Source organism: Lotus japonicus, chromosome 1 (genome assembly GCF_012489685.1).
Source record: "Lotus japonicus ecotype B-129 chromosome 1, LjGifu_v1.2".
Lineage (NCBI taxonomy): Eukaryota > Viridiplantae > Streptophyta > Magnoliopsida > Fabales > Fabaceae > Lotus > Lotus japonicus.
Window position 1 is genome coordinate 16,772,095 of NC_080041.1, and position 14,846 is coordinate 16,786,940.

Sequence of the window (14,846 nt, forward strand, 5' to 3'; positions counted from 1 at the left end):
CTTAGTATGTGATCCATCCCAACATCAACCACGACAACAATCAAAACATCCACAAGAAAGCAGTATTGACAGAAACCAGTAAACGGCCGAAGCCTCTCAGAAAACGGAGACACACGTCTCATTAAGTTCACTCGGCCGAAGCCTCTAGAAAACATTTGGCACAAGCCTTAGAAACATTCAACATAAGCAAACATACAACATTGCAAAACATGCCAATATTTCAATCAATTGCCAATCAAATTAAACACCTTCATCTCAAACGCATGCAGTGCGATAAAAGCAGGCAAGACTCAAAGACACGCTAAAACTGAGTTACCCTTACCTTCGTGAGTAGAAGTTGTGCGTGGAAGTTGCGAACCTAGAACAAGAAAACACAATCATCAACACAAGCCTTACTAGGAGCAACACGATCTAATAATACTAATTCGAAATCGTAAAGAAAGCTTTTAACGCTTCAGAGTTCACATTTGGGCACGAATGGACAACGGAGACTTCGTTCGCTAAAACGAGCATAACTCGAGCTACAGAACTCGGAATGACAAGAAACCGAAGCCAAAATTTCGACAATCGAAAGAGCTACGCAATGGCTTAGGTCATACAGACCCAAAAATTATTTTTGGACACGGTACCCTAACAAACAGGTTTCGGCCACTTTAGAAAATAGGGTTTCCGAACTTTTTCTTCGATCTAATTTAATTCCTAGGTATTCTTAGGCGATATCTAGGCCAGAGAAACTCTCAGAAAAATTATCGGATCGAAAACTAGAACAGGGGTATTTTGGACAGTATTTTGGTCATTATTTTAGCTCGGAAATTCAAAATTGGAATTTTTAAAAACAAATTTGATAAGCTTGATCCTAACAACATTTATAACAACTAATCTGACTGACGTTAAGCTCAGTCGAGAGTTTTTGATCCAAAAAGAGAAGCTTTTACCCAAAAATGGGTATTTTCAGAAAATTGGACCTCTGCGACGATTCGGCGAGATTCAGCGAGAAGCAACTGGATATTCATGCTCTTGGGCACGTAGGGAATAAGTTTAGACAGAGAAATCAAGTTATTTGGATACTTTTACAAAAAGCTCAAAACTTTGAGCATATAAAGACATAGAGAAAAGCGACAGAATTTACGATCAAAGGTAAGGAATAACATCAGTACCTCGAGGTCTACGCGTAACAACGAACGGCACGACGATCGGGCAAGAAATGGAATTTTCCTCTCCTCCTCTCCTTCTCCCTCAAAGTCACGGCCAAATGGGTGCAGAGGGTAAAGAAATATCAAATTTTGGCTATTTATTAGGTTGGTCAAAAACGCGGCAAAACAAATATTTCCCGTTTCCGATTTTTCTTGTGCAATACTCCGTGAATGCTGAGTGGGTTTCCGAGGTCAAGTTTCCAGAACTTGAATCAAGGTTTTGGAATAAATGAAACGATCCAAAAAGCGGTATGAAATAATTCAACCCGAAAAACTACTTTTTGCAGCGAATAATTATTTCTAACAATAATCTAATCTAATTAAATAAGAAAAGAATGGTTATTCTAACAATAATCTAAATAAAGAAAGAAGAATTATTCCTTGAAAGAGTAATTATTCCTAATAATAATCTAATTATTTCTTACATATATAAATGTAAGAAAGAGATTAAGAGACATGATAGGTGATATGATGTGGAAAAAAAGAAAAATAAAGAAAAATGAAGTAAAAATAAGATGAAAGGAAAAATTAAGTGTGAATATATTAAAGTAAATTATTTTTTTCAATTGAAAATTAAAAATAATTCCACTTCTATCAAACGGAAGTTTAGTAATTTATAAATGAACATTGTTTTTTTTTCAAAAAAAAAAAACTAGCCAAACCCAAATATACAAATTAAATCTTAATATTTAAATTGTTTAACTCAATGATTGGTTCATGTCTCATTTTAACATTGAATATATGGAAAACACCTTTGGTTCAAGTGATCCAAATAATAGAAGTTCTTAAGGTATATACATTATTTGGTGGTACATGTATATCATATTCTTAGAATGTGTTTAATTTGTGTTAAACTCAAAGTGAATCCATATTTGAGCCAAAATGTATTAAAATTAAATTATGTTTCCACGATCAACATTAAAGTTAACATGACAAATTTTTAATTTTCTATTAATATACCAAAATACGTGAAATCACGTTAACATGAACTATAACGTCAAACATACTCAAACTTCATTTTATCTTGCATATCATTTTCATTTATTTTCTTTCCCTCACTACAATTTCTATGACATCATCTATCATATAATTCACTTATCTCTAATTTCTTCATGTTTTAAGTAGATGGAAGTAGAAATGATATGTAAACATAACTTTTTTTTATTCACCTATCTTGAAGAAAAGAATACGACAAAACTTGATATACACACAATAAGCCGCCACCAACTACAGGCTTTTCCCCATTGTCCAGGTCCACTCCCACTCCCAACATGTCATTAAATTAAATAACAACTACATTTCACCCACTTCACACTCCAATTATCCATTCATTACCTATAGTCAAACTCACATCACACCCTTGATTAAATTTCTCTGACACGAATCACCCCAAAACAGAAAGTGAAAGAGAGATCCAGGAAATGTGTCCCCTGAGGTTTATTCTCATATTCCTCTCTGCTACCCTCGCCGGTTTCTTTGTCCTCAGAAACCTCAGATCTCAACCTCACCCCACTGATCTAGACCAAAACGATGAAGACAACACCGAATCCTCAGATTCTGCTAACTCTTCCTCAATAACCGCAACTTCAAAATCCAAGGTTTTTTTTTTTTTTCTTCTTTCCTTTTTCACCCTTTTACAATTCTGTTTCTGGATCTTGATAAAATTGTAAACTTTTTCTCATTCTGTTTCTGGGTCTTGAAATAAATGTAAACTTTTTTTTTCATATGCGGTTTCTGGGTTGATTTATCAGGTTCGGGTTGCATTAGAATCTGGGTTCTGGACCTTGGTTGACATGGCTAGCGGTCGTTATCTTTGGAGGCAGTTGGTCCCTTCTTCTTCAAAGCGCTCCACACATGAACATGATGGTTGACTAGTATGTTCTGCTTTGTGATCTTTACAAGGCCCAGAGAGACTCATTGAATATGTTGTCTCTGATAGTAGTAATTTGGAAAGTGAATTCTAATTATTGTTCATAAAGGTTGATTAAATGGTGATCATAGAACATATATTTCATAACTGCTATAATACTATATACTATCTGCTTTTAAAATGTGGTATAGTATATTATTAGTACAGGGTATAGACCATAGATCAGTTTGCCTTCTACCTTCTGTGCTCTCAATTGCTATGTGTTTTATGTCAATTTTGGTGATTTGGTCTATGCAAATTCCTTTCATCATTTTGATCACTTCAAATTATTAAATACCTAGAATTATTTGTCCCTCGTAAATGGGATGATGATGTTATAATTTGAAGTATTTAACTAATGTGAAAGGATCAAATTTGTTGAAATTTTTTGCTGACCAAAATTGATACGACTTATATTATCAGGACTATAAACATATACTAACTAGCTTACAAATCTGTTAAGCCTTAACTAATCACACAATTAACCCCTTGAACATTGGGATTAACTACTTAACACCCCCCCTTTAATTCCAACTGTTCAACAGACAAACAGAAATCAAATTGCTGAAAAAGTAAACAAAAAAACAGCAAATTCAGTAGCAAAAACACATCAAATTCTGCAGCTCTTCAAATGCTGCAATACTTCCGGAACATCAAGCTGCAGACTCTGCAGTCTTCATCAAAAGCTAACAACATTCAGCATAGCTCTCATGTTCCTGAACCTCTCAGTTTTCAAACCCTTAGTCATAATATCTGCCACTTGCAAATCAGTTCCACAGTGCTTCAAGCTGATCTTTCCTTTTGTTACTTGATCACGTAGGAAATGGTATTTAGTCTCAATGTGTTTACTACGTCCATGGGAAACTGGATTCTTAGCCAAGTCAATAGCAGATTTATTATCCACTTGCAATTCCACAACTTCACCAATATCCACATTCAATTCACTCAACAGTGAGGATAGCCACAGTGCTTGACAGGCTGCACTACAAGCAGCTATGTACTCAGCTTCACAGGTTGAAAAAGCAACCACAGATTGCTTCCTTGAGCTCCAGGAAATAGGGGCACTGGACAAGAGAAAGACATACCCTGATGTACTTCTTCTATCCACCTTATCTCCACACCAATCTGAGTCTGAAAATGCTACAAGTTGTAGCTTAACCTTCCCTTCTTGATGTGGAAATAAAATGCCATAGGTCAATGTCCCTTTCAAGTATCTCAAAATCCTTTTTGCAGCAGCTAAGTGTGATTGCTTTGGCTGAGCCATGAATCTACTAACAAGCCCTACTCCATAAGAAATTTCTGGCCTGCTATGACAAATGAATCTTAGACAACCCACAAGCTGTCTAAACAAAGTAGCATCAACTGAAGCTTCATTCTCTGAAAACTCCAGTTTCAAGTTACCTTCAACTGGCACTGTGACTGGATTACAATCAATCATGTTGAACCTCTTTAGAATTTCAGAAACATACTTCTTTTGATGCATAACTACTCCTTTCTTGTTTTGAAGAAACTCAATACCAAGAAAATATGCTAATTCACCCAGATCAGACATCTCAAATTCTGATTTCAGATTCAGTTTCAACTTCTCTATCTCAGTTTCATTACTTCCAGTGATTACCAAATCATCAACATATAAACACAGTAGTAAGACATCAGAGTTACTAATTACCTTGATGTAAACACCATGCTCTACTGTGCACTTCCTGAAGCCAGTTTGAGTGAGGAAAGAATCAATCCTTTTGTTCCATGCCCTTGGAGCTTGCTTTAAGCCATAAAGGGCTTTCCTCAATCTCAAAGCCTTTCCATCGCTATCAGCAACCTCAAAACCAGGAGGTTGAGAAACATAGACCTCTTCTTCAAGAGGACCATTTAAAAACGCTGATTTCACATCTAACTGCCAAAGTTTCCATCCATGCCAACTAGCCAAAGACACAATTAATCTTACTGTTTCAAATCTGGCAACTGGAGCAAATACTTCACTGTAATCGAACCCTTCTCTTTGCATGAAACCCTTGGCAACTAGCCTTGCTTTATGCTTGGCTATACTTCCATCTGGTTTCAGTTTAATTCTAAAAACCCATTTTACAGCAATTGGAACTTTCCCTTGAGGCAGAGGTACTAGCTCCCATGTTTTGTTCCTTTCAATTGCTCCAAGTTCTTCTTTCATGGCTTCACACCAAGTGTTATCCTTTATTGCTTCATGGAAAGTCACAGGCTCAGCTTCAGCTGAAAGAGCCAAGTGAATCAATTCTCCATCATCAGTGATTGCACTATCTGGAAAAACATCATAATCATTGAGTCTTGAAGGCATGCTTCTATTCCTTGTTGACCTTCTTTCAGCTGCAACTGGAACTGAATTGTCAGCAGTTACATGCTCATTTACTTGCTGTGTTGTAGTGTTATCTGAATCAAGAAGCAGCTTGAGGACTGGCTCACTTTCTTTGTTGAAATTCTTCCAAGTGCTGGCCTCATCAAAGTAGACATCCCTGCTGTAGACTACTTGCTTGGTTTCAGGATTCAAGAGTTTGTAGGAACCTGTTGGATGATATCCAACAAAAACCAACTGCTCACTCTTGTCGTCAAGCTTTCTCCTCCGTTGATCAGGCACATGTCGGTAACAAACTGAACCAAACACTCTCAAGTGTTTCACTGAAGGTCTCCTTCCAGTCCATGCTTCTTCTGGTACTTTTCCTTCAAGCTTGAGTGTAGGACATCTATTCAGCACATAGGTGGCAGTAACAACAGCCTCTCCCCAGAAATTGTTTGGCAACCCCTTACTTTTTAGCATACTTCTCACCATATTCATTATGGTCCTGTTTCTTCTTTCCACAACACCATTGTGTTGAGGTGTATAGGGAGCCGTCACCTCATGAGCTATTCCATTCTCAGTACAAAATCTTTCAAATTCAGTGGAAGTAAATTCACCACCTCCATCAGTTCTAAGCAGTTTAAGCTGGTAATTTGGAAAGTGAATCATAATTATTGTTCATAAAGTTGGTTTAAATGGTGATCATAGAACATATATTTCATAACTGCTATAAAATACTATATATCTGCTTCTAAAATGTGGTATAGATAGAGTTTGCCTTCTACCTTCTGTGCTCTCAATTGCTATGTGTTTTATGTCAATTTTGGTCTATGCAAATTCCTTTCATCATTTTGATCACTTCAAATTATTAAATACATAGAATAATTAGTCCCTCGTAAATGGGATGATGATGTAATAATTTTAAGTTTTAACTAATGTGAAAGGATCAAATTTGTTGAAATTTTTTGCTGACCAAAATTGATACGACTTATATTATCAGGACTAAATATATTTAACCGGTTTTTTAATCTTATGTTGTGAATGCAATATGGGTTTTTTTGTCCATGGGAAACTTAATTGGTTTCTTCTTAATTCATGCGGAACAAGGTTTTTCTTGGTGATTCTCTGGTGGCTTAATCAAATTCAGGATCCACTTGGGGGAAGCGTTTTCTTAGTGTGATTTTAGCTTCTTTTATACCTTGCTGTCACTGGAGTTCTGGTGGTATTTTCTCATTGAGCCAAGTGAATGAGGTTAAGGCATGCGTTAACTTTGAATTAATTTCGGAAGAATATAATCCATATAGTAAATAATAGCTTCATCTGAAAAAAATTGTCATAAAAGTGAGGCGAGTTATTTATGTTGGTTGTTTATGAAAATCACTATTCCAAACTGATTAAGAAGAAATCACGAGTCATGACTTCAAAATATTATGTTTAGTGCAATTATGTTTGATCATTAACATAGTTACTCTAGTATCATGAGCAGGGAGTTTTTATTTGATGTCCTCTTCTATGTTTCATCGATACAAGTCATTTAAAAACTACTTATGTATGAAATCAAAAAAAAAAAACTACTTATGTAAGGTTAAAGAGAGATAGACGACAAAGGTTCTGGCAAAGAATGAGGGACGGTAGGATTGTACTTTTTATTGGGGGAACTGTGTTGGATAAGTTTGATTTTGAAAAATTCACAAGGGTTGTTAGAAGAGGTGGGTTTGATGGAAGGTGGTGGTTCTGCCATTAGTGTTGAACCATAATAGAGGAAGATCTAGATGGTGCATGTGAAGAATAAAGTCGCACCCTAGGTCCTTCATGTCACATCTTGAGAGCTTGGTCCAAGACATGTCGAAAGATGGTGGTGTTGCGATTAATAGCCTCTGATTCCCCGACCAACGGGTTGGTGGCACTTGCACCACAGAATGGGCTGGTGGAGGTATTCAGAGACTAATCAGGTTGAGGTTTCGCATGCCGGTCGTGGTGGTTGGAATCGATGAGATGATTATTGTGTTGGCATGGAAGGGAGGATCAAGGAATGAATTGAACGGGGAACATGGGCTTTGCGACGGTTGGTCGTGGTGGCTAAAGGAGAGCACATCGCTGGTTAAAGGAGAGCACATCGTCATTAATCAGAGACTCTCATGATAGAAGAAGGTTGGAGAAGAAGACATGAAGTGTGAGTGAGTGGGTGGGCTGTAAATTCAAGTAGTTAGATTAGCTTTAACTGGAAAAACCTATGATAGTTAGTGATATAAGATGGTGCACGGGTGGCCGATGGGCCACTTTCCCTATATATAATGAATTCTCTTTTTAATTAACATGACACAATTTTACTGATAGGATATTGATAGAGACGCCACATTGGGACTATATTAGAGCTCATAACTTGCTCTTAATATAGTCCAATTTTCCAACATTTACTCTCTTCATTTTTATTTTTATTTTCCAGATGGGATAGGGGATTTAGTTCAAACATGGAACACTGACATCTAGTAATTACTCCTCAAGGATTTGGTGTCACTCTTTTTGAACTAAAAAGTCTAGCGCAATTGGTAAATAGTTGCGCTCCTTAATCATCTAGTCGCATCTAGTCCAGGGTTCTACCGCTAGGTGGTACATATGAAAAATAATTTGTTGAAAGATGCCTAACAACTTAATAACATCTCGAAACCTCGAGGGGATTAATCTTTCCGATTATTTTCATTACCTTCATGAGTCAGGATAAGAGTCAGGATAAGGTTCTGAAGTAGAAGTTTCACCTTTGGGTATATAGGTGTAGCAATGAATCGCTTATAAAAAAAAAATGTCTGCAATCAAGCATTTCAGTCTTCCAAGATATCAAGGCACACTTTCTTTGAGAAATAGCAATTCTTGTTTTTGATAGAGGTACTTCAATTCCTTTTTGGAATTGTTTGAACAAATATTGCTCTGGATTCGTAATGTTTTCTTGATCATCATTTTAATGGCAATATCGCTCTCATACACAATAAGGAAAAATATTTAATAACAATATAAAGAATAATGAGCGAGCCGCCATGTCCTTTTTACAACTCATCACGAAAACATCAATTCACCAACAAATGCAATTATAATTAATTTTATATTGAAAAATGTAGTCCTTTTTTAATCTTAATTTATAAAGAAACCTTAACCAATTGTAGTCTTTTAAAAGTTTTCGTGATGAGTTCTACAAGTGTACTGGTTAAAAAGATATTAAATAATTTAATAGTTTTTAATAATATTGATAACTTACATTGTTTTATTTTCGATCAATACTTTATATATTTATCAGTTTATAAAAAGTGCATTATCATGACTATTTTTTTTTTGAAAGCACATTATCATGACTAGCTAACATTTTTTTTTTTAAAATAGACTAGTTAACATTTAATAAGGAGAAACGAACTGAAAGTCTAGAATTTATATTTCCTTGAAGGTTGATTGACTTACAAATGAAATATGCACCCCGGCCCCTTATTGATGAACCAGCACGAAGATACCAAGTATGTGAGTTCTACCGATTCCTAAATTTAGAAATACTTAATTGAGCAAATTCGTGTTAGCCGCACGTCGTGCCATATAGCACCACTCTTCTCGAAAATTGAGAGAAGTGAATATGCAGCCTAATATTAGATGTGACGTCCAAATTTTTTTTATTTTGATTTATAATAATTTTGAGGTTCTTATTAAAAAGGAAGAAATGACTATCAAAGTAGAATAGGAGGGAAACTACGAAAAACTGTTAGCCAGAGAAAATTAACAGAAATTAATCTACTTATTATATGGTTCTTTTTGGCCAGCATGCCTCTTGAGTCTTGACTACTCAGTCTTCATGTATTTAAAACATGGCAAGCAACTAGAAACTGTTGTTAACCATAAAACTATACATTAAAGTTCAACCTAACCATCTACATCCAGATTTGAGACACAAGATATGCTACCTCATTGCATTGGTGCACCTGAAAGATATGCCAGAAACAGCAACATTTTGAAAAATTGGCATACCATGAAATGTATTAACAAAAAGCATGAGATATCCAAAACTGAGAGTCTGCCATCACTGTGATTGATGTTGCTGCTCTTCATGTATCTGCTGCTGCAATGAATGTTGATATTGCTCTTGTTGATGATCACCTTGCCAAACCCAAACAATGTCTTTGAGAGCAGGCCTTACCTCCTCTTTCAATATCCTCTGATACTCCAATGTATCCCCATTTGATTTTTTCACTTCCACCAAATGGAAAGATGGAGTCACCTCAAAGATCTCAGCATCAATGGACAAAACCCCCTTCCTACCTTCATCAGAACCCTCTAATTTCAACAACCCAGAAGCCCTTTTGTTTATCTTCAGCTTCAGCCTCTTGGCCATTTCTTCAAGCCTTGAAATGATCACTGATGCAGGTTGTCTTGAAGTGAACCTTGCTTCCCTTTTCTGAATGCTGTCTTCAAAGAATCCACATAGATTAAAACCAGATGAAAGGGAAATGATATCAAAGGCATTTATACTCACAGGAACAATCGACTCTTGCCTCGTTTCTTCAACTGCTACACCATCCTCACTCTCATCCCTTTGATCAGAATGATTTGTTTCCACTGTCTTGTTTCCCCCTTCATGTTTTTTCTGTCTACAATTTGATTTTGGTCCCTTCTTAAACCAAGAACACTGCATTATCTTAGCTATAGAAATCCTAGTGTCAGGATTTGGATCCAACATCTTGCACAATAATCTCCTCACATCTTTTGGGAACCAATGAGGAAAAGTAAACTCTGCTTTGCTTATCTTCCTATACATCTCCATCAAATTTGGGTCATGGAAAGGTGCATAACCTGCAAGTAAAACAAACAGAACCACCCCACAAGACCAAATATCAGCTTTGGCGCCATCATAGCCTTTCCTTTTGATGATTTCAGGAGCAACATATGAAGGTGTTCCACAAGTTGTATGAAGCAAACGATCTTGTCTTTTGGTTTCAGCTAAAGCACTCAACCCAAAATCTGAGACTTTCAGGTTCTCATTCTCATCAAGCAAAATGTTCTCTGGCTTTATGTCTCTATGGTACACACCTCTACTGTGACAAAAATCCACTGCACTTATTAGCTGCTTGAAATATTTGTGTGCAACATCTTCTTTCAGCTTCCCCTTAGCTACTTTCTTGAAGAGTTCTCCACCTTTGGCATATTCCATAACAAAGTAAATCTTTGCCTTTGTGGCCATGACCTCAAAAAGCTCTATAATGTTGGGATGCTTAACAAGTCTCATGATAGAAACTTCCCTTTTGATATTATCAACTTGCCCTGTTCTGATAACTTTATCCTTGTCAACAACTTTAACAGCCACACTCTGGTTAGTGATGGTGCTTCTTCCATAGTAAACCTTTGCAAATGTGCCTTGGCCTAGTAATCTTCCTAATTCATATTTTTGCATCAAGATTTTTGATGGATTCTCCATAGGGTACCTCAGAGTAGGGTGCAATGAAACACCACTTGCTCAGGTAGTCAAAATTTCTATATCATTTACAATCATAAGGACTATCTAATAGCAGAAAGGTAATTCAACCTTCTTAGTACAGATCATGTATGAACACAACAGGTACAACAAAGAAAAACTTGTGTGCTAACTGTGAGTCAAGGAGTAGTGAATGAATGAGGAAGATATTTGTGGTCCAATTTTACCTAGCACCTAGCAGGCACTACTAACAAGGACAAAACCTTATGGATCTTTAGAGACAGATCAATCTTTAGGGGAACTTGAGAAGTATACTGAAAACTTATGAAGATGCCTTTCCTTGGAGTCTAGTCTGCAAAACAAACAAACAATAACACTCAGTTCAATAATTGTTTCACAGAAAAGTTTTGTTTTTATTTCATAATATATCTTCAGGATTGCTAGGTCATCATAAACAACCTATGTTAAGAGGGTAAGTAACTAAATAAAAATCAAAATGAAAGAGTAATCATAGTGCAGCAGAGAAATTCACGAGTTCATGATCATGACAGAACTCCCAGCAGTAACCAGGTTTGTCCTCAAAATACATGACCTTTAAAAATTCTGTATCAAAATTGACTGCAAGTCTGCAAACAACAACCATTCCAGATTTATTTTACTTATCTATATAAATTGGTTTCAAATAACACAAATAGAGATTGAAACTGATAGAATTATAAAAACTCAGCATCTCAGCTACACTTTCACTAAAGAAAAAATCAGAGTCAAAGTTTTTCAAGTTCAAAATCAAGTATGATAGCAAGATGATTTTATATGCTAAAATCATCAGAAAGTATTGTTCATGTTACATCAACTAACTGAAGCAGACAAATTGACAGAATAATAAACTAAAATAAATAAATAATGGGACCTAACCTTTAGAATTGAGATGGTGAACAGAAAAGACAGCGATTCTAGAAGCACCAACATAGAGTAAAAGATGAAGTAGAGATTTGATACAGGATTGTGAGAGATGAAATGATTGAAAATGAATATATTAATGATTTACTAGAACCATTACCTTAGTATTCATATATTTTGATAGGTCATTTTGCTATCAACCCAAAGGGGAGAAGAATAGAACCTAACACGTGTAAGCCCATTATGCTTTCATTCACGAGTAGGGTCGAATCCTGAAGGTCCCAAAGGTCCCAGCTCATGCTAATGATTTTGAACCGGCTTTGATTGTGTTGTACGTGGCTGGCTTTTTGTTTTTTAGCCACGGAATAAAAATGAAACCTCCACCGCAAACTAGTTGACACCGCATAGTGATGTATGTGTCGGGAAGGTGCGTCTTAAATGTGAGAAGTGTGACTCAATTGAGTGAGAGACACACCCCACTTTCGTAGGTTATAGGTGACACATACACACATTGCGTTTGGATGAGGAATTGTAGAAATTCAATGGATTTTACAAGGGAATCCAATTGATTCAATTAAATTCCCTTGATTTTCAAATTTCATTGTTTGGATAAAGTGATGAAATTCCCTCAATTGTAAAATTCTTTGTTTTGGTAATATAATTGAATTTCCTTCATTTTAATTTTTTTTATCTTAATATAATAATAATAATAATGATAATTTTTTAATCTTAATTAATAAACCTAAAATCGGTCATAAACCATAAAAACCGACCGAAAATCCTAAAATCGACTTTAAACCCAAAAGTCGGCCTAAAAACCTAAAATCGGCCATAATCCATAAACATCGGTTGAAAACCCTAAAATCGACTTTAAACCCGAAAGTCGGCCAAAAAAAGTAAAATCGGCTGAAAAACCTAAAATCAGCAATAACCCCTAAAAATCAGTTGAAAACCCTAAAATTGACATTAAACCCGAAAGTCGGCCGAAAACCAAAATTTGCCGAGAACCCTAAAATTGACGTTAAACCCGAAAGTCGGCCGAAAAACCTAAAATCTGCTATAAACCCAAATAATCGACCTTAAACCCGAAAATCGCTGAAAACCCAAAATCGGCCGAAACCCCTAAAATCGACGCCAAATCCTACACGAATGCTAAAATCAGTCGAAAACCTAAAATCAACTAAAACCCCTAAAATAGACCCTAAACTTACTAAGGGTCAATTTTAAGGTCTATGACCGATTTTTGGGTTTTCTACCGATTTTTGGGTTTAGGGTCGATTTTAGGGTTTTCAACCGATTTTAGGGTTTTCAACCGACTTCAGGTTTTTGGTCGATTTTCAGGACAATTATAGGTTTTTGGCCAATTTTAGGATCCGAGTCGGGTTTAGGGTTGATTTTAGGGTTTTCAGCCGACTTTAGGTATTCAATCGATTTTAAGTTTTACGACCGATTTTAGGGTTTAAGGTTGATTTTAGGGTTTAAGGTCGATTTTAGGGTTCATGTAGGGTTTATGGCCGATTTTAGGGTTTAATGTCGATTTTAGGTTTTTCGGCCGACTTTCGGGTTTAATGCAGATTTTAGGGTTTATGGCCAACTTTAGGGTTTTCGGCCGATTTTAGGTTTTCGGCTGACTTTGGGGTTTAAGGTCGATTTTAGGGGTTTCGGGCGCTTTTTAGGGTTTAGGGCTGATTTTAGGTGTTTTGGCCGATTTTAGTGTTTATGGCCGATTTTACGTTTTTCGGCCGATTTTACGATTTTCGGCCGATTTTAGGTTTTTGGCCGACTTTTGGGTTTAAGGTCGGTTTTAGGGTTTCGTCCGACTTTCGGGTTTACAGTCGATTATAGGGTTTTCGCGTGATTTTTAGGGTTTAGTGCCGATTTTAGGTGTTTTGGCCGATTTTAGTGCTTATGGCTGATTTTATGTTTTTCGGTCGATTTTAGGGTTTATGGCCGATTTTAGGGTTTTCGGCCGAATTTAGGTTTTTCGGCTGACTTTCGGGTTTAAGGTCGATTTAAGGGTTTCCGGCGATTTTTAGGATTTAGGGTCGAATTTAGGTGTTTCGGTCGATTTTACTGTTTAAGGTTGGTTTTAGGTGTTTTAGCTGATTTTAAGGTTCAAGTCGACTTTGGTGTCGATTTTACGCTTTTCGGTTGATTTTGGTGTTTTAAGTTGATATTAGAGTTTTGGACTTATTTTAGAAAGAGATGAGGATTTTTAAATTCCTTCAATTTTGGGATCATTTCAATTCCCTTGAATCCAGTAAGTTAAAATTTCTAGTTAAATTCTTTTGAATTTAGAATTCCTTATAAAAATATATCCAAACAAGATATTTCACAGCAAAGCATTTTAAATATCCTCTAAAATTACATTCCCCCAAAATTTACCCCATCCAAACACAACCTAAGGTTATGTTCGTTCTTCGGGCAAGGGAATACCAAACTTGATTATAGGGGTGTACATGGTTGAACTTGCCCAATTCAATCCGATCCAATGAAAAAAAATGTGGGTTGAATCAGACAAAGCATGTACTATCACAGAAATGAGGCTGATTAAAATTTATGTGGATGATGGTGGCGTGCACACATTACAGATGTCAGATATGTTCCTGATTTGAGAAAGAATTTAATTTCTCTAGGTGTACAGGCAAATGGCCACTTATGATGGAGATATGAACATTATATGAATGACAGCAAGGGTGTCTTGATAGTGATGAGGGAAAAGAGATCTGCAAGTAACATTTATAAAATTTTGGGGAGTACAGTTGTAGGTGATGTTGCATCAGTTGAGTTTGACAATGGTGCAACCAAACTCTGGCACACGCGTCTAGATCATCTCAGTGAGCGTGGGATGATGGAACTTTATAAGAGGAATCTACTGAAGGATGTTCGCAGTTGCAAGATGGACTTTTGTGAGTATTGTGTTCTTGGAAAACAGTGTCGTGTTCGTTTTAAGACCGGGAACCACAAAACAAAAGGAATCCTATACTATGTACACTCTGAAGTGTGGAGGCCTACCAGAAAGCCCTCCATGGGTGGTTTCAGGTACTTTTGTTACTTTTATTGATGATTTTTCTCGTAAGGTTTGAGTATATT

The 14,846-nt window shown here is 36.3% G+C and overlaps 2 protein-coding genes across 5 annotated transcripts; one reads left to right on the top strand and one right to left on the bottom strand.

The window, feature by feature from the left end:
- The first annotated feature begins 2,504 nt into the window (after nucleotides 1-2,504).
- LOC130733885 (uncharacterized) lies at nucleotides 2,505-3,244 on the top strand. Its single transcript, XM_057586165.1, has 2 exons — nucleotides 2,505-2,791; nucleotides 2,945-3,244. The coding sequence occupies exons 1-2, from the start codon at nucleotides 2,615-2,617 to the stop codon at nucleotides 3,062-3,064; spliced, it is 297 nt and encodes a 98-aa protein (XP_057442148.1). The 5' UTR covers nucleotides 2,505-2,614; the 3' UTR covers nucleotides 3,065-3,244.
- A 6,027-nt stretch (nucleotides 3,245-9,271) lies between these two features.
- LOC130733886 (CBL-interacting serine/threonine-protein kinase 10-like) lies at nucleotides 9,272-12,045 on the bottom strand. 4 transcript variants are annotated; one of them, XM_057586169.1, is made up of 2 exons: nucleotides 11,914-12,045; nucleotides 9,272-11,205 (listed from the first exon to the last, which is right to left on the bottom strand). In XM_057586169.1, the coding sequence occupies exon 2, from the start codon at nucleotides 10,854-10,856 to the stop codon at nucleotides 9,465-9,467; it is 1,392 nt and encodes a 463-aa protein (XP_057442152.1). In that variant the 5' UTR covers nucleotides 10,857-11,205; nucleotides 11,914-12,045; the 3' UTR covers nucleotides 9,272-9,464. The 4 variants fall into 4 exon arrangements, with proteins under 4 accessions (XP_057442152.1, XP_057442149.1, XP_057442150.1 ...); XM_057586166.1 differs by lacking the exon at nucleotides 11,914-12,045 and adding an exon at nucleotides 11,769-11,907; XM_057586167.1 differs by lacking the exon at nucleotides 11,914-12,045 and adding an exon at nucleotides 11,769-11,890 and having other exon boundaries at nucleotides 9,272-11,479.
- Nucleotides 12,046-14,846: the final 2,801 nt, after the last annotated feature.

Coding starts and splice junctions, on each gene's coding strand:
- LOC130733885 (XM_057586165.1), top strand. CDS start 2,615: ATGTGTCCCCTGAGGTTTATTCTCATATTCCTCTCTGCTACCCTCGCC. Junction 2,792..2,944: donor CCGCAACTTCAAAATCCAAG/GTTTTTTTTTTT, acceptor TTGATTTATCAG/GTTCGGGTTGCATTAGAATC.
- LOC130733886 (XM_057586169.1), bottom strand. CDS start 10,856: ATGGAGAATCCATCAAAAATCTTGATGCAAAAATATGAATTAGGAAGA.